Raw genomic sequence first — 24997 nt, forward strand, 5'->3', positions numbered from 1 at the left:
CTTCCATCTCAGTCGGGCTTGGAGCGGAGCTCCGCAGGTGCAGTAAATAAACCAGGGGTCCCTAGAGGACTGTTTGTCACGGGTCCACAGCTAGATAAGAAACTTGCACCAGAAGGTAAATCAATGTCTTGCTTCCTTCACTGATAAAGTGTTACTGTGACAAACCTATTAGCTAAACTACATCGTGTGTTTCAGTGTCCTAAGTGATATGGGCTTTGGCAGAAGTTTCTGGTTGTAGGACATTTGGTTCAGGGACCGGCTACTCTGAGTAGCACTGTGGCTTCCAGGATCTTGAAGCTCTGGTGTATCTGTCTTTGCTAAAGACCTAGCAGATGTGTTTTGACTTTTCCCATGGTGGGAAGGAGACAGAGGGCAGTGGTTTGGTGGCTGGTGACAGAGTAGCAAAGACATAGACAACCTTTCTCTGCTCTGATTTGGGGCAGCTGCACTGGTGGCTCAGATACACCTGGGGGTAGGGAGGGAGAGAGGACCGATGTGCAACCAATCCTTGCCCATCACAAGGAGGGGCCCCCCAGTGTGCTGAGTGCTCAGGGGAAGAACCTCAGTGGTTCCTAAGAACAAGGGGCTGGTCTTGAATGAGATTAGCTAGAAGAACGTTCACGAAGGCAAGTTGAAGGCAGGGCATATGGTTTCATGTTACAAATATTTCCTGAACCAAGAGAGGCATGAAGTGAGGAGATATGAAGGCCCCTAAGCCATGGCCCTCCCCCTAAAAGTGGTAGTCTGGGGGGCATGCAGAGGGAGACTTGGGGCACACAAAGTCATGGGACTGATGAGTGTTCCAACAGAGGGAAATGCACATTAGGGCTGTGGCTCAAAGTGGTGGTGGAGGGGGGCGGCAGGTGGTGATGGACTCAGTGTGGGGGGCTGGGGCGGAGGCAGAGCTCACCAGTGGGCAGAGGAAACAGGGGCAAGAGAATTTCAGGAAGGGTAGCAAATCCACGCCAGGCACACGGGAGCCAGTGAGGGAGAGGTGGACCAGAACCCAGAGCACTTAGCAGGTGTCTGGGCCAATTTTTTAGGCAAGTGGGGGCCACTGCAGGATTTGGCAGGGAAGTGACTTAGTCAGACTTGTGTCTAGAAGGATGGTGGTGGTGCCCTTCCATGTGGAAGATGGGTTGAAAGGGGGGCAAAGCTGCAGGTACGAGAGGAGGTAGCACCTGAGCCAGAAGCTGGGAGAGAGATGGCTCAAGTGAGCAGAAGGGGAGAGGAGGCTGAGAGAGAGGGGGTAGTGGGGTTGCGGGGCTGGTGTTTCTGGGTGGGTGGGGGAAGACGCCAAGATGTGGACTGTACTTTGAGTGTCTCTGGAGGGGAGTTCACAAGCCAGGCTGCTGGCCCCACAGAGGAGAGCACTGTTGCCTGTGGTGGGGAGGGAAGCCTAGAGCATCCATCTCTGTCCCCTGAGGCTCCCAGAGTGGACTACCGGGAAAGGGTCTGAAGGCAGGGTTGGCTGGGAAAGAAGCTTCACTCAGAGACTGAGGAGGCGTGGCCAAGGAGGTGGAGGGAAGTGTGGGAAGTCCGGGGTCTGAGGAAGGAAAGATGGGGAGGCGAGAAGTTTGAGAAGAGGGGTGTCAGCTGTGACCCTGGACGGGCTTCATCTGAGACCGCGTGTCTTCATTTGAAAAACGGTGGTTACTGTCTCCCCACCGGATTGGGGCTGGGCTAGGAAGGAGCTAGCTAAGTACTAGCAAGAGGAGAAAGCACAGAACCCACTAGATCTGGTAGTTCAGAGGCAGCCCGTCTCCTCGGTGGGAGCATTTCCAGGAAGGAAGGGGGCAGAAGCCTGGGGTGGGGGTAAGGAAATGGAGACAGGCAGCCCTAGAGATGGAGTGGGTATTCAGGGAGCAGAACAGAGCGCTGTAGCTAGTTGTGCACCCAATGCCCCTCTCTACCACTCCTCAACACCCCCCCCAACCTGGCCGAGAGAGGGCCGCCATGGACAGAGTGGGGGAGGGGAGGAGCCCATAGCTGAGAGCAGGCTAGAATTCTTCCTTTCTAAACAATGTATTTTTGTCTTCCAGGGACTTGAGTAACAACAAGATCAGCTCCTTAAGCAATTCCTCCTTCACCAACATGAGCCAGCTCACCACCCTGTGAGTCCCAGGGCAGGGAGGTAGAGGGAGGGCACAAGCGCTCTGGCCACTGAGATGTCCCCCGAGCCCCACTGGCACCCATGGCATCATCCCCGGGGAGTGTGCCTGGGGCCTGCCAGCTGGAAAGAAATGAACTAAATTTTTTTATTTAAGGGAAATGTAGTATTTACACAGAAAAATGCAAAAAATATAAATGTACCATTTAACAAATAGTCATAAAGCTGGCCCATATGTGAATACCTAAGGCAAAAAAATAGAATGCAGCACCCCAAAATTTCCCCCATCCCTTCCTGATCCTTCCCCCTCTCTCCCATCTCCAGACTCTGCCTCGCCTGACCTTTATGGCAATCACTTTTTGATTTTCTTTACAGTCTTGCCATCTACCTATGTAGTCCATACAAGGAAGTTTCATTTTGCCCATTTTTGAACCTTATATGGAGCCAAGACCCAGGAAAAATGGACAGGGTCATGACCCAGCCAGACCCCCCCTGGAGCAGAATGTGGGCTCGAGGCCATGAAATGGTGGTTCTAGTTTCCGCACCTGTGCTTATTTGCCATGGGGTCTAACATCAACCGGGTGCCCTGTCAGAGCCTTCCTGAGCTGGTGCTGAAGCTGCTGTCAGCTGGGCTGATTCTGCCCCCTCGGGGACATTTGGTCACATTGGAAACACTTTGGGGGGGCGGGTCATGGCTGGAGGGGGCCAGGGAGAGCCACTGGCCAGGGTTTTGCTGCTAAACACCAACAAAGAGTTGTCCATAGTGCCGGGGCTGGACAGTCCTGCTCTCAGTGATTCCGGCCCTTGTAAGGGGACACAGAGCCCGTCCCTGGGACAGGAGCATCTCCTCACTCTCATTATTTTAGAAAAGCCAGTTATACGTACTGAAAGCCCCCAGGTGGCTACAGCCTGACTTATGTTCCCATCCATGGAACCATCACCGCAATCCATGCAGTGACCTCTTCCATCACCCCCAGAAGTCTCCTCACACCCTGTGACAGCCCTTCCTCTGCCGCTCCTTCCCCCAGCACTGCCCACCCAGACTTCTATGGACGAGTGTGAACCACCTGGAGTTTTACGTGAAGGGACTCCTCCCACAGTCCTCTCTCTTGTTTGGCTTCTCCAGCCAGCATAGTTCCTCTGACCTTCCTCCCTGTCCCTGCACGGGGTCGCTCCCTGCTCCTGGTCAGTGAGCGGTGGTCTCTCACTGTATGGTTTCATATCTGTCACACCGCTGACAGACATGTGGGGCTGTCGTGAGAGTTGTTTCCTTTACTGCTCTTTCGTTCATTTGGAAGCCTTGGGGGAGAGTGGTGTAGCCTGTGGACCCAGGAAGCTGAGAAGGCGACTTAAAAAGCCAGCTTAGGGACTTAATTTTAGCATCCTGGGGAAGTTCTCTCTCCCTGTAGGGCCTCAGTCCCCATATTTATGATGGAGGGGGTGCAGTCATAGCCCCTTGCCAACACCGTCACAAGTTCTTCTTTGTCCTTTTTTTTTTTTTTTTTTTTTAACACTTTATTTATTTATTTGAGAGAGGGAGAGGGAGAGAACAGAGGGAGAAACAGACTCCCTGCTGAGCAGGGAGCCTGATGCAGGGGTCCATCCCAGGGCCCTGAGATCAGGACCTGAGCCTAAGGCAGAGGCTTAACCCACTGAGCCACCCAGGTGCCCCCATCACAGCTTCTTAATAGCACATCACTAGGTGGGCCCGGACTTCACCTGTCTTCTCCAGGAGTGAGGCTGGGACTGGTCAGGGGACAACGTAACAGGGACACCAACTCCGGCCATCACTGGGGCAGCCTCGGCAGGGGAGTGTGCCCAGTGTCCTCACTGAAGGCTCATGGGGAGCCGGGCACAGCACGGTGAAGACTTCACCTGGGTCATTTCCCCTTACCCGCAGGAAAGCCCTACCAAGTTGTCATCGTTTTTGTCCCTGCTCTGCAGCTAAGGGAACTGAAGGAGGCATAGAAGGGCTGGGGCACGTGGCCAGGTCACAGGACTTACTAGCCTGGGGCTCAGCCTGTGCTCCCTCCCATGCTCAGGCCTCCCTTATTTTGCGGCTGAGCAACACCCCACCCCCTGCAGCCAGCCTGCAGGGGCCGGGTCCCTAAGTTGGCGCCGTCCCCTCCCTGTCCGGTCTCTCCTTCCTCACTCCCACCAACCCCTGGTCCCTCATCCTCCTCTTCTCACAGGATCCTGAGCTACAACGCCCTCCAGTGCATCCCTCCACTGGCCTTCCAGGGGCTGCGCTCCCTGCGCCTGCTGTGAGTCTCCCCGCTCTTCATTCTGCCATGAAAATCCAGCCCACGGTGGAGGGTGGGGAGGACTGTGACCCACTGGTGGGCAGACATGTCTCCATGTGTGTGGCCCCAGCAGGGCCGATAGTGTCCCGAGATAGCAGGCCTGCCCATGCTCATTCAAGCCCCTCGGAGGCTGAAGAACGAATGGGAAACTGAGAATTGGGGGGTTGTGATCTGCCCCACATTGTGTTTGGGGGAGCAGTGTGTGTGGGGAATGCCATCGAACATAAGGTGGCCCCTTGTTTGCCTGTGAGTTTCCGGTTCAGGTGGAGAATGTTCACAAGAGATTTGTGAACCTTTTCTAAGAATTCCCACTGGGAGGTTTTTGCCCTGTGATCAAAGTCCACCGTCATGCCTGTTAGGAGGGCCCCTTGACGATTCGTGCATGGGACCCACCCCCGGCAGCCGAGCCTGGGGCACGGGGACATTCTTTACCCTCAACCTGTGGCTGGCCATGGTAACCTGTTCACCCAGGAGGAGCCTACGCTTCAGGCTCGCCGGCCAAGGGTGGGCGGGCACGGGGCCGCGCACGTTCCATTGGCCGTGTAAACAGAAATAGAGCCTTGAGTTATTTCTGCTGGCAAAAATAAGCCCTCCAGGAGGGCTGGGCCATGGGGTCGTCACATTGGGTTATGAGGGGCTTCCTCTCCCTTGCCAGTGACTAGCGGGGCCAGGTCTCTGAGCTGAGGGCCGTCTCCCTCTGGCCATGACAGACCCATGGAGGAGCACGACACATGCCTCCATCGGTTCTCGGATCTCTGTCCCTGGGTGAGGCACCGACAGCCTCTTCTCTCCTCAGGTCCCTGCATGGCAATGACATCTCCACCCTCCAAGAGGGCATCTTCACAGACGTGACCTCCTTATCTCACCTGTAAGTAACTTCGGGCCAATTCTCGAGGCCTTTTTGGATTTCCACAGAGCTTGGATTCCGAGGGAGACCCCTCCCCCCACCTCCTGAGCTGGCAGAGTTGATGGCTTTTACCCTGAAGCTAGTCAAGCTCCTGAACTTCAAGCAGCCCCCATCTCAGACCCTTCCATGTTGTTTCCTCAGTCTCCGCAGAGGGTCTTGAGGACTCTTCTTCCTAAGCAGTCCTACGAGGAGTAATGCCCTTATGGACTGCGTCAGCTGACCTAATCCTCACAGCCTTCCCTCAACGTGGGTACAATGATCCCCATTTTACACATGAGGAAACAGGCCCAGAAAATGGAAGAAGTTTGCCCAAAGCTGCACAGCTGATAGGGGCCAGAGTCTTCTGGCTCGGAAGCCCGTGCTCTTAAGCATGGCTCCTCTCTGGAGCCTCTGACTTCCCAGGGTGGGGGAAGAGCTCTGGACGTTCACTACCCCCCAAGAAGTGCTTTATTCGATGGAGGATTGCTTCCAGAGCCATTTAGCGGGCAGGACCACGTGGGCTTGTAAAAGGCAGGATGTTCAGTTCCTCAAAAGGCTAAATGTGGAATTACCCTGTGACCCAGTAAATCCACTCCTAAGCGTCTTTCCCAGATAATCGGAAGCAGATTCTCACGACAGAAAACTCGTACACCCGGCACATAGCTGTATCCTTCACACGGTAGTCAAAAAGCAGAAGCAACTTGAGTTGTTGGACCAAAGGTGGTGTCCACATACAATGGGGTGTTTTCCAGCTGTAAGAAAGAAAGAGGGAAGGAAAGCCTGGCTCCATTACCAACACGGCCAGGCCTTAGTGACATGCTGAGGGAAGTAGGCCCGACATGAAAGGACAGATGTGGTCTGATTCTGCTGACGTGGGGTACAGAATGGTCGACTCCCCAGCTAGAGGCAGGGAAAGGAGGCTTCTGGGTGCCGGGAGCAGGAGCACGTGGCGAAGTCTTGTTCAGTGGGTAGGGAGTTCGTGACGAAGCACTTTAGAGCCTGAGAGTGGTGAGCGTTGCACAATATTGTGCTCATGGATGCCCCTGAACTGTACACTTAAAATGGCCCAAATGGCAAATTTTGCGTTGTGTGTATTTTTACCACAACTGAAAAAAAAAGAAAGAAAAAGTAGCGGGGCCATGATAGGCCCATCCTGCTTCTGGGGGTGGGTCTGGGTGCTGAGCTCTCGGTCCCAGGTCCCAGCTCCAGGCCGAGGCAGGGATCAGGCCAGGAGCACGGCAGCCAGGGCGCCGGGGGTTCCTGGGACCCAGACTCACGTGCACACTGGAGCCCTGACGCACTCCCTCAAAGAGCCCTCTGGAGCCCTCAGGCATTTAAGGCTCATTCTTCCCGTAATCTCACTGGGTTTTCTCCGTTGAGAAGACTCGCCTTTTCTTCATGCTCGTCTCTGAAATCGTAGTGTATCATAGTGTAGGGAATGAAACCATTACCTACAGTAAATGATCTATTTAAAATGATAATATTTCTTCTCACTTCCTGAAGCATTGTTACATCAGTAGTGCGTTAACCTTAGACTTGAGGAAATAAATAGTAATATGTACTGTTTATCGAGGGCCAGTACTTAACTGTGTGTAAATACTTTATCTGTGGTGTTTCATTTACTCCAAGACTGAAGTGAGAAGTAGGTATTGTGCTCACCAGTTCTACGAGTTTTGTTTATTTTTTAAAGATTTTATTTATTTATTTGACAGACAGAGATCACAAGTAGGCAGAGAGGCAGAGGAAGGGAAGCAGGCTCCCCGCTGAGCAGAGAGCCCTATGCGGGGCTCGATCCCAGCATCCTGGGACCATGACCTGAGCTGAAGACAGAGGCTTTAACCCACTGAGCTACCCAAGCGCCCCCAGTTCTGCGAGTTTGACGGGGACTGATTGAGCCCACAGCGAGGATTCCAGTGCCGGTCTGGACTCTGTGAGAAGAGTGCAGTGACTGACTTGTGATGTCTGCCATGGGATGAAAGGGAAAAAGGGCTCTAGGTTCTAGGTGGTAGGATTTATTATTTTCATTTTACATTTATTTACTTACATTTATTATTTGCATTTATTTACATATGTTGTTTATATTTTCCACTCAGGCCCAGGTTCAGAAAAATGAAGCAGCTTCCCTAGGTCATAAAGCTAGGAAATGACAGAGACAGGATTGGAACTTAGGTGAATCTGATTCCAAAGCTATTTATTTATTCTGTATTGCCTCAATAAATTATAACCTCAGTGAGCCAAGTGCTGAAGAATTTACTACCACCAACTTTCTGCCTTCTGTGACATTAGGGATATTATAAAGCACATTTAAAGGCAGCAGGGACTAACTTTGGGGAAGTCTGAGGAGCTTCACAGAGGGGGTGACATGGATGCCGCCATCAGAAAGGGACTAGCTAGGGATTTGCCATTGGAGAAAACAGGGAAAGACATTCTAGGAGGAGGGAACAGCATGTACAAGGGCAAGATGGCAAGAAAGTAGATGATCTATTCAGGGATGTGTCCAACATAGGATAATAGGGGGTTGGTTGGGAGAAGAGTGTGGGGTGGGAAGAGATGAATCTGGAAAGAGGCATTGGAATTCCATTGTGAAGGACCTTTTGTGCCATGCTAAGGAGCGTGGACTTTATGTTAAAAATAGAAGGAAATAGTGGAACAGTAGAGTTGTAGAAAGGTCCTGGAAAGCCATGGTGACGTGTGGGGGCCGGCTGGCATGGGACGAAGCAGGAGGGAGCCTGGCTAGAGACAGACGGTGGCTCTAGACAAAAGCCAGGCAGGGGCCACATTGGTCATTGCTCATGATGACTCCCGTTCAACAGGGCCTTGTTTCCATTAGTATTTGGTGGTTAGTGGTTAGCGGTTGCTCATTTTTTGCCGAAGTTTGGTATCCTGAGGACCTAAATTAGAGATGCTCCTCTCCAGAGTGTATCTATGCTTGTCCTAGCGGGCACCAGGGCAGGAGTCGCCCAAGAGGTGGCATCCAGTGTCCCTGGCTCCTGGAGGTGCCCTTTGTTCCTATTATGACTCTGGCCTGGGCCTCTCCTCTTGACTAGCTCTATGTGGTGGGGAGGGGCTGGTAGGCAGAGGGTGCGGTGGAGGCTCAGGTCCACCATATTTAAACCTCTTGAACTCAAGAAGATCAGGACTTATGGTGTTAGGGCCTTGTTTTGCCATCAACTTGCAGTGGGATCTCTGACAATTCATTCCTCTCTTTGGGCCTCTTTCCTCGTGTGTACAAAGGTTATTTCCAAGGTCCACTATGGTCCATATACCATAATGATTGTGAACGCTCATCACCATCCTGGGTTCCAATACCGTGCACACTTCTCTATTGTTGTTAACTTTTATCTTCACTTTGCAGTTAGCTCATCTTTCCTCCACTTGTCTGTCTATCCGTCCATCCATCCATCCAACCATCTCCTCATCAGTGAATATTTACTGTGTGCCAGTCCCTGAGCCAGTGCTCCCAACATCATTCTTCATCTCTCTAATCTGGCGTTTTGTTGTCTCTGATTTACTGTGTGTCAGGAAGCTAGATTCCGAATTCATTAAGAATTCAGTGTGAAGGGGTACCTAGGTGGCTCAGTGGGTTAAGCCTCTGCCTTCAGCTCAGGTCATGATCTCAGGGTCCTGGGATCAAGCCCTGCATCGGGCTCTCTGCTTAGTGGGGAGCCTGCTCTCCGCCCCCCGCCTGCCTCTCTGCCTACTTGTGCTCTCTGTCAAATAAATAAATAAAATCTTTAAAAAAAAAAAAAGAAGAATTCAGTGTGAAAAGTAAATACAGACTGATGAACTAGATCATGGCATGCCCACAGGACAGCATAGCAAGTAGAGCATTATGGCACTGTAATTTACTATTTGATGAAAACACAGCATAAGGAAGACCCGACACTCGGATTTCGTGGACACACATGTGTGACCTGGAAGGGAATACACAAAAATTAAATTAGTTACATTTATGGGACAATGGAGGATTCTTTTCTTTGTGAATTTGCTTTGAGAGCTCTGTGCATTCCTCATGCTTTGGGGCAGGGTCAGGGTTAGGCTGCTTCATGGACACTCCTGGGCTGCCTGCTGGTGTCAGGAAGCTTCAGGGCAGGAGAAGAAGACAGTGCAGGGCATGAGGAATTTGCCGGGGAAGAGAAAGGGCAGAGGAGGTATGGCTTGAGTGGAGACAATTCTGAAGTTCTAGTACGTGCTAAATCTGGGAAACAGCCATGGGACAGCTATTTTGGCCGCAGTTACGTTAGCCAAAGCCCAGCAGGGCCTTGGTGTGGACACACCGAGCATCTGCTGTTTCAGCGATTTCCAGGTTACACCGACGATCAACAACATGGGATTATTTATACCCTGGCGAGGGTGTAAACCTGAATCACAGCCCTTCTGGCTTGACAGGCAGCCCTGCCTACTGTCCCCACCACTGTGCCTCGGCTGGGCCAGTGTTTCTCCACTCCACCCTGAGTTCTCAGTCACTTTGGATGGGAAAAATAGCCCCGGGCGAAAGTGAAGGGGTCTCAAACCCCCAGCCTGCGGGTGGCGGAGAGGGTGAGTGGTTGAAACCAGGTGTGGTTCAGAGGTGCTCTGTAGACAAAGAAAACGCGGGTGTCAACCCTGACTTAACTTTTGGATAGCAGTATTGACTTCGGGAGTTTTTATTATTCTTCACTGTTATTTTTATGTAAAGAGTCAGAAGGGGACGCTTAGACTGGAGGTGCACATGGGGCGCCTGGCTGGCTCAGTGCATGGAGATCGTGACTCTTGATCCCGGGGCTGAGGGTTGAGCCCCACTTTGGCTGTGGAGATTACTTTATAAATAATGACAAACCTGAAGAAAAGATTTGTGGTGCACTTTTGCTGCCCTTTATGGGGGTAGGGTGGACATAGGGGGAATCGGCATTGTGACAATCCTGACCTGTCAAGGTCTCCACATTCACAGTGGCTTCAGTCTCTGGAGCATTTTCTCTAAATGAGCTAGCTACAGGACTGAAAGAAGAAGTCATTCGTAATAAACTTTCAGCTCATGGCTCATTAGCAGACCACACTCTTGCAAGTGCACTGCAAAAGAAATTTTTTTAAAGTCTGTATTGACATTTTGAATAACGTAATCACATTACTTTGCACTTTTTATGTTAAAAATATTAATCTGGTTAACATGAACATTTTAAATATAGCACAATTTTTGTATTCCTGTTATTCACAAAAAGTCTTTTTTTAAAATTTTAATCACACATAGCTTCAGAAAAATCAGAGCCTCTGAGCTTCCTCAACCTCTGGCAGCCCTGGCCCTGTTCAGTGGAGAGAGGAAGGTGTCACCCCTTGTCCCATTAGCCAGGATGGATGCTGTCAGCACATCAGGACAGAAAAAATGAAACACACGTCGAGGTTGAACTGGCCGTCTTTTCCATGCTGCGTTATTCCCTTGGTGCCCATCTTAGGTTATTTGTGCTTGTCTTCCTGCTCCCCTCCAGATTGCAAGCTCTTTATCGAGTCGTAAAGTGAGCCCCAGAGAGGGGACTTGGCTTGCATAAGGTCAGCGGGCAGGGAGCAGCCGCGCTGGGGCCCGAGGCCAAGTCTTGCCCAGCCGCCTTGTCACACTGTGCAGTCATCCGCTGGCCTATTTTGGAGGAATTCCTGCTCAGAGCTGCTGCTGTTTTCATCAGACCAAACACACCTCGGGGAGCCGCTTCCTCTCTATGACCCAGAAACAGGTGGAAAAGGGCAGTGCAGCTGTTATTTAATAATGTGCCCATTCTCATTATCATCCCACAGCCTTATACTTACAAAATAGTGTTGATATCAATGAACGGCAGGCCCAAAGCTCTGATTTTTCTCTTTGCTGGACCCAGGAGCTCTGGCCCCTGCATTCTCCCAAAGCCGGCTCTCGCTCCTCTCTAAATCTCCCACTGTTCGTCAGGGAGGTGTTGAGTGTGGCGGCTAGTTGGTGAACACTGCAGGGCTGGGGGTGCGGGGTTGGGTCGGGGTGAGGGGGCAGGCCTGGCCTGATGCTGCTGCCGGCCAGCACAAGCTGGTACTTGTTTGGGAGGCAGCTCTGAACATCCTGCCTGAGCTTCCTCTGTGACCCGAAGCCCACTTCTAGGCACCTGTTCTAGAGAAATGCTCACGCCATTGGAAACCACCAGAATGTCTGGCAGTAGGGAAATTGCTCAGTAAGCTGTGAGCTATCCATTCCTTTGGGATGCTATGAAGTGCTTTGATAAAATGAGGGGGGTCCCTTTGTGCCGACCTGGGAAGATCTCCAAGACGTGCCACTTAATGACAAGAAGCTGCCCGGTGATGATCCAGGAGGTGTATATACTTTGAGCCCTAGGTGTTGGGGGATGGGGATCCAGGAGGGCACGTGATGTAGTGAGCACTGGCTATTACAGAAGACTGATGAATCACAGACCGGGACCTCTGAAACCAATAACACATTATATGTTAATTAATTGAATTAAAATAATTTTTTTAAAAAGAACCCTAAGTGTAACTCTGGGAGAAACTGGAAGGCTACAGGCCTGGGTGTGGTGACCTTGTGACACGGGTCGTTCTGTGCTTTTGGTAGTGATGGGTTGGGGGGGTGGGTGGGCAGCCTTTCTTTGCATCGTGAATGTATTGTAGTTTCTTTCTATTGCAAACAGTGCCGTGATTAGTACCGCTGCGCAGATGACTTTACACATCCAGGCAGGTGTATCTGTGAGAGAAACTCCCAAAAACAGAATCGCTAGGTCAAAAGGCCATTGCATGGGTGATTTGACAGACATCACAAAACCCCCTGTGTCACAGTTAACGCCATTTTTCTCTTCCACCAGTCACAGGAATGGACCTTTTTGAAGAAAATTAAGGGGATGTTCACGTAAGATAAAATGAACCATTTTAATGTGTACAATTCAGTGGCATTTAGTACGTACACCACGAGGTGGGGACTTTGTTTGCAGTACTTGGAAGGGGCTTACACTGAGAATGCATTTGTGACTCCTTGTTTAATTAAAAATGAAAAGAAAAATGAGAGAGTATGGGCTTCAGAGTCAGAGGGCCCTGGGTCTGGAGCTGGGGGCTGCCCTTCACTGTTGTGTGACCCCAGGGAATTTACTCCACGTGAGGCTCCGTTCCCCCTGTTGGAGACGGAGAAGAAAGCTCACACCGTGGGGCTAATGAGAAGATTCGATGTGGGGGCCGTGGGAAGGCAGCTGGTTCCTCTCAGCAGGAAATGGTGGCTCCTCCCCCCCCCCCCCATGCAACTCTGGAGGTGGCCCTATTCTCAACAGCCCTGGTTCAAATCCCACCTCCCCCTTACCTCTGTGCCATTGTAGGCAAGTGCCCAACCTTTTTGAGCCTGTTTCAACATATGCCATGAGAAGAGCAGGCTGTGGGGAGGACTGAGAAGATAACACACACGGGGGCACCTGGGTGGCTCTGTCCGTTAGTTGTCTGCCTTGGGCTCGGGTCATGATCCCAAGATCCTAGGATCGAGTCCCGCCTCAGGCTCCCTACTCGGCAGGGATTCTGCTTCTCCCTCTCCCCCTGCTTGTGCTCTCTCTGTCAAAGAAATAAACGAAATCTTAAAAAAAAAAAAAAAAAGAAAAGAAAAAAGAAGAGAACACATAGGAAGTTTTTAGAGCAGCGCCGGCTGCGCAGTAAAGGCTCACGCCATGGGGACCATTAGGATTTTTGGCAGCCCCTGGCTGAGTGCCTGGCAAGCTCAGTGCCTGCTGGGTGAAGGACCCCATTCGGGATGACTGCTGCCCTCTGCTCTCTGATGCAGGGCCATTGGGGCCAACCCTCTGTACTGCGACTGCCACCTCCGCTGGTTGTCCGGCTGGGTGAAGACAGGCTATAAGGAACCGGGCATTGCCCGCTGTGCGGGGCCCCCAGACATGGAGGGCAAGCTGCTCCTCACCACGCCTGCCAAGAAGTTTGAATGCCAAGGTGAGCCCAGGAGCATGAGAGCAGGGGCTGGGGCGGGGCTGTAGGTACACGGTTGCGTCCCCACCACCTGCTGCCAGGGGCCTACAGGACCTGTCTAATTCTGGCAAGGCCTTCCAGGGTCTCCTGTGTCCCCATGGTGACCAGCTGAGTGGGGGGTCAGGTGGCAGGAATGATGGGCCTGCTGCTTGTTAGCATGGCTACCTTCTTTCTATTCTTGATGTCCAGCGAACGAGAAAAGCTGCGTCGAACAGCTCAGGCTGTGAGGGCCTTAATCCCTCTCCCTGGGGTTATGTAAGGAAAATAAAAATAGTAGCAGCGTTTCCCGACACTCCCAGCCTCTCAGCAGCAGGAGGGCTCAGGGCTCCCTTTGGTAGAAATTGTGCTTGGCCCTGATCCCCCCCCCCAAGCCACTGGACCCCACTGTCACTCTCCTGACATTTGCAGAAACACAGGGCCCGAGAGTGATTGGAGACTCCACACACTTTGCCCTGAAGCTGCCTCACCTGGGGTGTCTGGAAATTCTCCTTCAGAGGTGGATTGGCTGATTGACTGATGGCCCGGGAGCTCAGCTGAGCCGAGAGGGGGCTGAGGGCTGCCCCAGGTCCAGCTGTGTGCCCCGGGGGCCAGCAGGGGGCCCAGCCCCTGCGCTCTGCAAGCTCACAGCCCTCCATCGGAAATGAAACTGACAGCCCTGGGTTAATGGTCACCTGGCGTGCAGGCTGCTGTCACGGGGGTAACCTTTCAGAGGTCCCTGATCTGTGGCTTGGCTGTTGGCAGCAAAACATTGATTCAGTATTTAACTAATGGTTATTAGGTGGTATTGGTAAGTTAAGAACACTTTTTGTTGAAATATAACATTCATAACATCAAGGGACACACATCATAAGTGTGTGTGGGGGGGGTGTCCCTGGATTTTCTCAGACTGAACACACCAGGGAAATAGCACCCAGAGGAAGGAACAGAATCCCAGTACCTGGGAAATCCACTCATGCTTCCTTCCAGTGAAAAGTGTTTGTCTCTTAAGGCTCACGCCTCTTCAGCAGGACCAATATTTCTCCATTTCTAGAAAGAGACCGGAGTGGAAACCTGAGTTTTATTCTTGTGAGGTCCTCATTCCCCTCACAGGTGGTGCCCCTGGCAGCCTGGCTGCTGGCTCTTGGCCCACTTCCAAGTTCAGGGAAGAGGACCCGTGAGTCCTGCAGGGGCTGGAGAAGGTCCTGCCTGTGGTGTCGGGACAGTCTCTCCCACCCCCTTTCAGCCTTGGAGAGAAACAACTTGAAGGCAAATGTACTTTTTCCTCCTGAGCATAGTCCCTTGCAGACCCGTGCCCCTCCCTGCCGAGGTGGCGGCCTGCAGACTCCTGCTCCTTGGGATGGGGCTGGGGTGGGGAGCCAGAGCCCACCTCGGTCATTGTGATTGTGACGCCCTCACACTGATGGCTTTGCCCTGACCACTATGTGGGGGCTCCATGGGCATCCAGCACCCGCCCATTGAGTACATTCCAATTAGCATATTTAGTCCTCATGGCCCCCGAGGAAGGTGCTGCAACTAACCTCACTTTATAGAGGCTGAGGGGAGGCGGGCTGAGAAAGGAGGGCGTGAACGTGACCCAGAGGAAATAGAGAGAGGGCCCAACATTTCCCTGGGGAGAGGACTTCCGCCGCTCTCCCTGAGGGCTGTCCTGCCCTCCTCTCCCTTCTGCTCTAACACCTCCCCCCCCTCCCGCCTCAGGTCCCCCAACCCTGGCTGTCCAGGCCAAGTGTGATCCCTGCTTGTCCAGCCCGTGCCAGAACGAGGGCACCTGCCATAATGACCCCCTCGAGGGCTACAGGTGCGCCTGCTCCAGCGGCTATAAGGTGAGGGGAGGCTGGGCCCGGGGAGGAGGAGGGCTGTTCTTTCCAGGAAAGACGGGGTTGGGCTGGCTTGTTCACCGCTTTGCCCACCGTGTCCAGGGCAGGCGCATGAGGGAGTGTTTAATCAATGACTCAGCATGTGAACGAGTGAATGAATGAAGGAAGGAAGGAAGAGGTCACTCCTGGGCCAGGGTGGCTTGCTGCTGCGGGGCTGGCTGTTTCTGTTGGCTCACAGCAATCCCGGGGTCTTTCTGAGGTCCTCATCACTCACTTTGCCCCCCCCCCCCAGGGCCGAAACTGTGAGGTGTCCCTGGACAGCTGCTCCAGCAGCCCCTGTGGCAACGGAGGGACCTGCCACCCACAGGAGGACGACGATGCTGGCTTCATGTGAGTTGCCTGGGGGGCGGGGGGTGCCAGAACCTGGTGGGAGGGGTGCTGACGGTTCTAGCACCCAAGCCTGGGTGCCCTCCCTCCTCCAAGTGAGATGACCCCACGCTCCCTGTGTTAGAGGAGGAGGTGGGGCTGTGCTGGGGAGGGCAGCTAGAGACCCCTCCATGCCAGGCTGGACCCCTGTTGCCCGGAGAGATGGGGGCCTGCTGAGTCTCAGCAGCACGGAGGACTGGGGCTCAGAGCTGTGGGGCATGCCCATCCCTGCCCCAGGCCTCTCCCTGCTCATGCCAGGGGCCAGAGGGTCTTCTGATGGTCCTGGTAATCCGTGGCCAAGGGCATATGTGGTGGCAATGCTGACAGGCAGTGCAGGGGTGTTTTAAACCCCCTTAATCTCCACTAACTCCCAAGGCCTCTGACCTGGAGTCAAACAGCTGCTTGCTGTGCCCATGTTGCCTGAAGGCAGGGCCCCTCACCCACTGCTTGGTATTAGGCTGCCTGTAAGACAGGTGGGGAGGCCTTCCCAGAGGTGGGGCAAGTCCCAGGCCATCCGTGGCCTCTCCCCATGATCTGGGTCCCACTGGTCACACCTGGGTAGCCAATGCCCACCCTGCCTTGGACTTGGTGAAGGGCCAGCCCTCCTGACTCTTGTCTGACCTTCCCATGTAAGCGCCCCCACCACGGATTTCCCCCAGGCCCCTTCAAGGAGTCCCCCACCTCCCCAGAGCTCTCCTGGAGTTTTTCCAGAGGAATATATAGTGTTTAGTTGCTGAAAATAAACTGTCAAGTGAACAAATCTTCTCTCTGGAAAATGATATTGAATCTGCTTGGCAAGAATGGCCAGACCTGCCTTTGCAAACCCGAATGGCCAGATGTAAAAAATAAAACACTAAACAGGCTCTCACAGGTCGTCACCTTGGAAACAGCATCCTTACAACGGTCTCCCTCCTCCTCTGGGCTTTGGCAACTGCTCCATCCAGCCTACCCACCCCTCACACCCTCTAGACTCTTGGGGAGGGGTGTTCTATGGAGCTTGGGGGGCTGAGAGGACCCCTCTGCAGAGGGCGGGTGCAGCTGGGGTAGCCCCCTCCAAACTGGAACTCTGAGCTTCTTACCTTTGTGCACATTCACCCGCGCCAAACAGATGTTTAAACTACATCTCCTCTTGTATGTTCTTAGAGTGAGTGACAGCCAGCATTTTTCAGTGTTAGTTGAACTGTTTATTATAAAAGAGTTAATTTCCAGGATACTGTAAATATGAACCTTTAAAAATCTCCCTTTTTAGTTCACTTTTATCATTTTCCAGTGGAATCTGATAAACACAGCAATTTGATCTCATTTTTTAAAAAATCACCCCAACAAGCTCATTTAACAGCATAAACCCGTTATTTCCTTCCTTTCCTCCTCGAACTAGTATTTCGATTTTACTCCTCACCCCCACCTCCATTTCTCTTCCAATGTCTATGTTCTGATGCTCGAGTCTGTTCGTAAGCCCGCTGCCCTACTTCTTTGCCACCCATGTGGGGATATAAGTTTATAGATTTTTGTTTCTTGTCACCATCAACCTCTGAAAAGTATCCTTTGCAGAGTTGTCATTACAATTGTCAACAATTGTAATGACATTATTAGCAACAATGGAAACCCAACTCTACAAACTTTGGTAATTGTTACACATGAAGGAAAATGTTACAACTTGTAGTGAGCTAGGTGGGGCATTTTGTGTGTGCTTTTCTTCTAACTGGTTCCTGTGTCCCAGGGTGAATGGGACAGAATGAGAGAAGGCTCAGCATCCAACATGTTCCTTTTAAAATCTATGTAGACAGCTAGAAATGTTGGAAAGTTTGTGCACATAAATCACTGGGATTAGAAGTTTTATTGTAGCATGTCACTCAATTATTTGAAACCCTTCCGAGTTTATATGCCCAAACCCCAGACTGATCTGTCATCAAAAGTTATTTTTAATGCTCGATCAGCTGACCATTCAGTGATTTTTTTTTTTTTTCTTTTTTAAATACACAGAACTGGAAAGTCTTACAAAAGTGTTTGTCCAGTCGGGAAACCTCTGCCTTCTTAATTGTCCCTTTATTTGGTGCGTGGGGGTTTTAGGCTCCAGCAGTTCCAGCTCACACTCAGGCTGGGGAGGTGTGTGTGTGTTTCAGAAGCTCTGGAGTAGGTCTTTTCAGGCAACAGTTCAAGTTCTGTGCAGAACTTGAAGGATCTGGAAAATTCTCAGACCTCTCTGACCCACCTATCACTTGGAAGACCCCGGGTGCTCCCTGGGGGAAGTCTCCATGAGCCGACTCCTGCTCCCCCTCCAGCCCTGTTCTCACCTCATCCCTGATGTATGAGCTAAGTGTCCCTGGCCTCTGCCCACCCTTCCCAGCCTCCGTGTGGCACCATCCCAGGACTTCCCCACTCTCGTGTGGTTGCCTATCTCCTCGTTGTCTCTCCAACTAGATTGTGAGTAAGTTCTCAGAGTCCAGGGCTGTTTGATTCACTCTAACCTCAGCACCTAGTGAGGGCCTGGCCCGAGATGGGGACCAGAGCTCTGGGATGAGAATAGTCCCCAGGAGACACGGGCTTCCACCGGCGCCTCAGGAAGGCTGCTGGCCTGACTCGGGCCCACCTGGTGCGCTCTCCTCACCCGCTGCCCTCAGGTGTTCCTGTCCCACCGGCTTTGAAGGACCAACTTGTGAGGTGAATACGGACGACTGTGGGGAGCACACCTGTGCCAATGGGGGTGTGTGTGTGGACGGCGTGGGCAACCACAGCTGCAGGTGCCCCCTGCAGTACACCGGTAAGCGCGGTGGGTTTCACGTCCTGAGCCTGTTCCTGGCGGTGGAAGGGCCGCGGCAGGTTTCTGCTGGCCCAGCTGCCTGGCAGAGCATGGCAGCAGCTTCTCTCCTCCTTCCTCCTTCCCCAGGAAGGGCCTGTGAGCAGCTGGTGGACTTCTGCTCCCCAGATTTGAACCCATGTCAGCATGAGGCCCAGTGTGTGGCTACTCCAGACGGGCCCAGGTCAGTGTTGCCGGGTTTCAGGGCCAGACAAGGGCATGGGCCTTGAAGTCCCCTCATCTCTGTTCTCCCCGTTTTAGTTCCTTCCTTGTCAAGTGGGTTTGGTCCTGGCTACACAGGGTCCCTGTGAGTCAGTGTGGGGACAGGGTAGTGGTGGATGCCTTGACTGCTCTGAGCCTGTCTTCCCCTCTGCGAAGTGGGCCTCCCCCCAGCCCCGGTGGCTTCCTCCTGGGGTGGTTGTGAGGGACAGATGAGCAAACGCGTGGAAAGCGCTTCGCTCCAAGACTGACATCTGGTAGGTGCTCTGTAAAGGGCTCTTAGCTTTCCAGATCCACTATTTCTCCTCCCCCAAATACAAAATGCACAAAACTCTGAAAGGCAAAAGCCCACTTGATAGCAAAATCTGGTCTGACCAGAACATATTTGGTAATAAAACCTGACTCGCAGGGTTACAAAGCTACTTAGGGTCACTATTCTTGCCATGTAGTTTGAACGTACGTAGAATTTGCTGCAGAAATGTGAACATGTTTAACTAAGGAGCTGCCCCAGATCCCATCGCTGTGTTACATAATGCTTTAGGCCTTGTATAACCTTTCCCAAATCCCAAAACTTCAGAATTGCAAAACCTGTCTGGATAAGAGGTCTTTGACTGTTGTCACCTTCCTTGTTACTGGCTTACATGGAAGTGCATGGTCACAAGAAGAAGATTACATGAAGGTCATGGGCTTTTAAAATGTTTCCAGCTGCAGTTTTGTAAACACAGTCCCGTTTCTGGGACCCGTTCCACCAGTCAGGACAGCACAGGTGGCCAGGGTTGAAAGCCTGCGGCTGAGGGACCAAACCCCAGGGACTCAGGCGAGGGTGGGGAGTGGCGCCTCCCACGGAGCTCACGGTCCAGCAGGGGCCACCCACAGACAGGGGCAGGAAGCAAGAGAGCGGGGTTCCTGAGGCCTGGTCTGAGACCGAGGGGGTGCCCGGGAGCTGAAGCTGCCGCACTTGCCGGTGAGCTGCTGGGGTGGAGTTGGCACAGCAGACCGATCAGCAGTGGTAGACCAAGGGGTTCACCGGCTGCTCAGATGAGGGGCTGGACCTCAGGTAGTGGACTAAAGCAGGACTGACCCCCACCCTCCCCTTTGGAGGGAGGACGGGCCTCACTGCGCTGTGCCTGGGACTCAGCGGGCATTCAGTACACTCACTGAGTGAGTGAGTGGGCAGAGGCTTAGCTACCGCAGCATTGTTCAGACTGCAGCACAAGCCCTAGTCGTGGCCTGTGAGCCAAACAGTGGGTCAAGATGAACATTAAAAACTAAAATAGAGGGGTATCTGGTGGCTCAGGTTGTGATCTCGGGCTTAGTGCTCAGGGCGGAGTCTGCTTGTCCCTCTCCCTATGCTTTTCCCCCTGCTCGTGCTCTCTCTCAGGAATAAAAACAACAACAACCAACAACAACAAAAACTAAAATAGAGAAACTATCTGAAAATCATGCCATTTTATGTAGTAAGGAGTAGTATTATGGTGTAAACTGGCTTTAGGGGTGTGTGTGTGTGTGTGTGTGTGTGTGTGTGTACATATATGTACCCATATGTATTATTTGGGTAGAAAAGTATTTAAGAGCTTGAAAAACAGAATAAAAAATATTCAGGCAGGAGCAGAGCATCTGCCTGCCAGGTTGTGTGATTGAGCTGTGGATTTTGCAGTTTAGTTTGGAGGAGTTTCCCATAGGGATCTCTTGATGGCAGCTGGGAGGGCTTCCTGGAGGAGGTGTGGAGTTGCCCAGGTTGGACTGAGGCAGGGAGAGAGAAGAGGATGTGCGAGAATCAATAGGCATGAAAGCAGGGAAGTGCTGGTGGGGTGGGGATTGCTGCCAGTAGAGACAGGTCTGACCACAGGGTGGGCCTAATTGGGGGTGGGTGCAGAGCAGGGGGTGTCTTGCAAGGCTGTGACTGAAGTTAGGTGGAGTGTGCTCTGTCTGTGACAGGCAGATGGCTGCTTTCCAGGTGATGGGAGCAGCACAGTAGAGCTGGGGGCTGGGGACTGGCCTGGCATCCCTGAGCAGGGGTGCTAGGTTTGCTGGAGCAGGGCTAGGAGGCTGGTCCAGTGGATTCAGGGATGCTGAAGAGAGCTAGTTGAGCCCTACGATGCAGGGCCTTGTTCTGCTGAGCAGGTTGAGAGGGGCTGAACTTTGGCCTTGGATGTGCTGTCAGTGGTCAGGGTGGGTCCTCCGTGATGAGCTCCCCTTCTCCTGCCACTGGATAGCCAACCTCCCAGTCCAGAATCTGCCCCCACACAGAAGCCCACACAAGCTCTCTTCCTGTACCAGAAAAGGGTCCCAGGATGCGCTGGGGGACATCTTTCTCTCTAGGGCTCTGTTTGACCTCCTGGTTGTCCCACAAATGCATGGGCCTTAAGGTTCTCGGTCACACCCATGGCCCCCAGGCCCCACAGGCTTCTGAGGGACTGACTGCCCCCCTAATCCTCTCCCTCACCCGTTTGCCCCCCACTCCTGTTCACCCCTCCACCCATCCCCCCAACCCCGTTCGCCTCCCAGGTGTGAGTGTGCACCAGGTTATGCAGGTGACAGCTGCAGTGAGAACGAGGATGACTGCAGGGACCACCGCTGCCAGCACGGGGCCCAGTGTGTGGACGAAGTCAACAGCTACTCCTGCCTCTGTGCTGAGGGCTACAGGTGAGTGGCCCCAGGGCACCGTGAGCGACTGAGGCCTCCTAGCTTCCAGCCCCAGAGCTGGCCGGAGCGCCCAAGCACAGCTGGTGGGAGGGAGGAAGGGTCTGAGCCTGGAAGTTGGATCCTGGGGGTCTGACCGTGGCTATGCCTCCCCAGGTGTGTGACCTTGGGGAAGTTCCCCAGTCACTGAGATCATAAGCACAGGGTCCCTAAACTGTTTGGTGGAGGGACTGGGAAGTGGGTACAGAGTACTGGCCAGCGTCTGCCACATATCTGTCCAGTGAGCCAGTGAAGACCCGTCCTGGCATAAAGGTGGCTTCTCTGAAAGGTTGGGGTGGGGCATCCCTCCCCTCCTTCGGGCCAGCTACCTCCCATGCTCTCCTTGAGTCTTGTATTTTTTTTTTTAAAGGTTTTATTGAGCTATAATTCACTCAGTTTCTGTATATAATTCAGTGGCTTGTAGTATACTATCAGGATTGAGCATCTATTAACCATAATCAACACTTCCATTACTCCAGGAAGAAACTCTGTTCCTATCTGTCACCCTCCACCCCAGTCTCTGCTCCAGGCAGCCAATAATCTATTACTTGTGTCTATAGAGTTGCTTGTCTGGGATGTTTCCTGTAAGTGGGATCACACCATCTGTGGTCTTCTGTGACTGGCTTCTTTCCCTTGGCATCATGGTTTTGGGCTTCATCTGCGTGGCAGCATGCATTAGAACTGCATTCCTTTTTGTGGCCGACTAGTATTCCATTGTATGGACAGATCCGTTCCTCCACGGAGAGACCTTTCAGTCATTTCCGCTCTCCGAGGCCATGAGGCCTGGTGCTGGGGATGTAGCGTGGGTCAGAACTCCCTGCTGGTGGTCCTGTCCCCTTTTATTTCTTTAGTCATTTGAGTCTTCTCTTGCTTGTTTTTTCTCCTGTGGCAATAGTAAATTTGCTGGCAGACCTGACTGCCCTGAGCTGTGAGTGCTTCTCAAACTTTAATGTACACACGACCTTATTAAGCAGATTCAGGTTTTCTGTTCTGACAGATGCCCAAGGGAGAGCGATGATGCTGTTCCAGGGACCACCCTTGTTTCTCACCTTGTTCTCAGTATCCTTCTGGCTCCTAGTTCTCTTGGGAAAAGTGTTCGTTAGGAGCATCTTCTGTTTCCCATGAGGTTCAGTATTTCTCTCCAGGACCATGGGAGACCTTTTACTCGGCCTTCTCTGACCTGTATCTTTCCCCTTTCAGTGGGCAGTTCTGTGAGGTACCTTCCCCTGCTCCCGCCCCCAGAAGCCCCTGTGAGGGGACTGAGTGCCAGAATGGGGCCAACTGTGTGGACCAGGGCAGCGGGCCCGTGTGCCAGTGCCTCCCAGGCTTTGGCGGCCCTGAGTGTGAGAAGCTGCTCAGTGTCAACTTTGTGGATCGGGACACCTACCTGCAGTTCACGGACCTGCAGAACTGGCCCCGAGCCAACATCACGCTGCAGGTGCGTCGTGCCCAGGGTGCCCGGTCAGAGAAGGGAGTCGGGCAGGTCAGAGCAGTGAGGGGCATCCCTACCTGGGAGAACTGGGAGGAGCCTGTGTTAATTAAAACTCTTTGGATGTGGGTAAAGCAGATGTGGGAAGGTTACTGGGTCACAAAAGCAATCTCCGAGCAGGGAAGGAGGGAACAGGGGAAGGGGTCTCGGGGTCCTCTCCCGCCGCCCTGTCTCGCCTGCTCCTCAGCACCAGTCTCCAGCACTGCACACTCTCCATATGGCTGCAACACAGCCAGAGTTGGCTCTGGGCTTCAGCTCTGGCCTTGTATTTTTAGCCTCCTGGCCCTGGGGCCCTTACTTTGCCATTCCATGTCTTGAATTTCATCTCCCAAGGTCAGTTTGTGGAGGCCTAAAAGCACATCCCACTTGAACGGCACTGTTTGCCCAGCAGTTCTTGGGGACGGAGAAGAGGGAATGGTGCACGATGAAATGATCCAAGTCCACGTGTCCTCCTTGGCCAGCTCTCTTCCTCCAGCTGCACTCCCCACCCCAGCAGCCACGTCTTTCTCCTTTGCTCCCAGAGCCCCTAAGCCTCCCAACATGCTCACTGTGCTCCCCCATTTCATCACCTCGCTCACATCCCACCCACGTTCACTGTCTACACTACAAGAACACAGCTAGCCTAACTGCTTGATAAAATGAATTCCCCCACATCCTCCGGCACCTCCAGAGGTGGGTCTGCCCTGCTGCCCCGTTGTAGGCTCCGCCCTGCCAGCTGGTTGGACAGCAGTCACCGACCTCAGGGAAGATTCTGATTGGCCTGCCTTCAGTCACTTGCCTGTCTCTGGCCCAGCCATGAAGTCCAGCCAGATGGGGTGCTATGCTGGGTCCAGCCTGGGCCCTGTGCCAGCCCTATGCGACCAGGGAGTCGCTTTACCACTACACAGAGAAGTGGTGGGGGAAGCGGGACAAGGCAGGATCATGGCCCCTACAGCACTGTAGAGCTCTCCCTCCCAAGACAGCTCCAGCTTTTGCACACATGGCTCCGGAGACAGGTACTACCTCATGAATGGCTCCTTCCAGCTTGGGGTGGTCATGGCTGTTAAAAGCCTTCATTTACTTGTCCTCTTGGTGGCTCCCAGAGGTCCACAGAACGGGCTACCTCACGTCCATTGGACTTTCCTCTCTGGGCAGGTGCCCTTAGGTCTCTTACCTGCCCCTCCTAGCATAGTTTCCAGGCCTCAGCTGGTCCATCTGCCTCTCCTACTGGCAGTGGATGGCATGTGAACCAGGGGCTACTAGCTTCTGTCAGCATCCCTTGGAGGATGTGTCCCCTGGGTAGGCTGGGTTGTCAGGGGCCACCACTCTGCACATAGCACTCGTCTTCCAAATGTGGATCCCCCATCTGCCCCACCTCCCTGGGCCACTGCTATGTGGGAGAGAAAGTGCCCTTGCCCCATAGGTCTCCACGGCAGAGGACAACGGGATCTTGCTGTACAATGGGGACAATGACCACATTGCAGTGGAGCTATACCAGGGTCATGTGCGTGTCAGCTATGACCCAGGCAGCTACCCCAGCTCTGCCATCTACAGGTAAGGCTCCATCATGCCCAATGCCCTCCCTCAGGGTCTCCTGGTTCAAGAGAAGGCAGTTATTGGGACCACCAGAATTGTGCTGCTCCAGTGGGAAGGGCCTTTGAACCATCTAGTGCGGCCCCAGCTTGGAGCTGAGGCCTGAGCAGTGGGCTCACCCTTCCCTATCCCATCTCCTCCTCACTGGGGTTTCTTTAGAAGGGAGAGAGAGATGGTAAGTCGGAAACCCCTGTCCCAAACTGCTCAGCTTTGCCCAGGGAGTTCCAAGGAGGGAAGCAGGAGGGACTAGGCCCTAGGCCACAGTCTACACACCCTCCTCCTTTAGACATGTTATTCCTCGGGAAGCAGCTGTGTACCAGTGGCCTTTCTGGGGAAGGGCCCAGGCAGAGATGGGCCAAACTGAAGCCCATTACCTGGGGGGGGGGGGGCACCCCATCTTCTTCCAGTGCCGAGACAATCAATGATGGGCAGTTCCATACCGTTGAGCTGGTCACGTTTGACCAGATGGTGAATCTCTCCATCGATGGAGGCAGTCCCATGACCATGGACAATTTTGGCAAACACTACACGCTGAACAGCGAGGCCCCCCTCTATGTGGGAGGTAAGGACCTGGGGCCCAGGGAGAGGCTGAGGCTCACTTAGGTGATGGCGACAGCCATTCCAGGTGGGGCCTCCGTTGCTCTCTGGCCTAAGGCTTGCCAGGAGGGCTGGTGCCCAGGTCATTGGACTGGGGGGTATTCCAGCCCACTGGTGGATGGCCCTTCCCATCTGGAGTCTAGGCT

General features: G+C 53.1%; 1 protein-coding gene across 1 annotated transcript in view; it reads left to right on the forward strand.

The window, feature by feature from the left end:
* The window catches only part of SLIT1 (slit guidance ligand 1), a 168247-nt gene that overhangs the window by 137649 nt on the left and 5601 nt on the right, over positions 1-24997 (forward strand). The window contains exons 23-34 of the mRNA XM_059169308.1: positions 2043-2114; positions 4303-4374; positions 5210-5281; positions 13056-13219; positions 14951-15075; positions 15362-15459; positions 18117-18256; positions 18383-18476; positions 21020-21157; positions 22394-22631; positions 24085-24215; positions 24662-24816. Of these exons, the coding sequence (XP_059025291.1) occupies positions 2043-2114; positions 4303-4374; positions 5210-5281; positions 13056-13219; positions 14951-15075; positions 15362-15459; positions 18117-18256; positions 18383-18476; positions 21020-21157; positions 22394-22631; positions 24085-24215; positions 24662-24816 (1499 nt within the window). The remainder of the gene's footprint in view (positions 1-2042; positions 2115-4302; positions 4375-5209; positions 5282-13055; positions 13220-14950; positions 15076-15361; positions 15460-18116; positions 18257-18382; positions 18477-21019; positions 21158-22393; positions 22632-24084; positions 24216-24661; positions 24817-24997) is intronic.

This window comes from Mustela lutreola, chromosome 4 (genome assembly GCF_030435805.1).
Source record: "Mustela lutreola isolate mMusLut2 chromosome 4, mMusLut2.pri, whole genome shotgun sequence".
NCBI lineage: Eukaryota > Metazoa > Chordata > Mammalia > Carnivora > Mustelidae > Mustela > Mustela lutreola.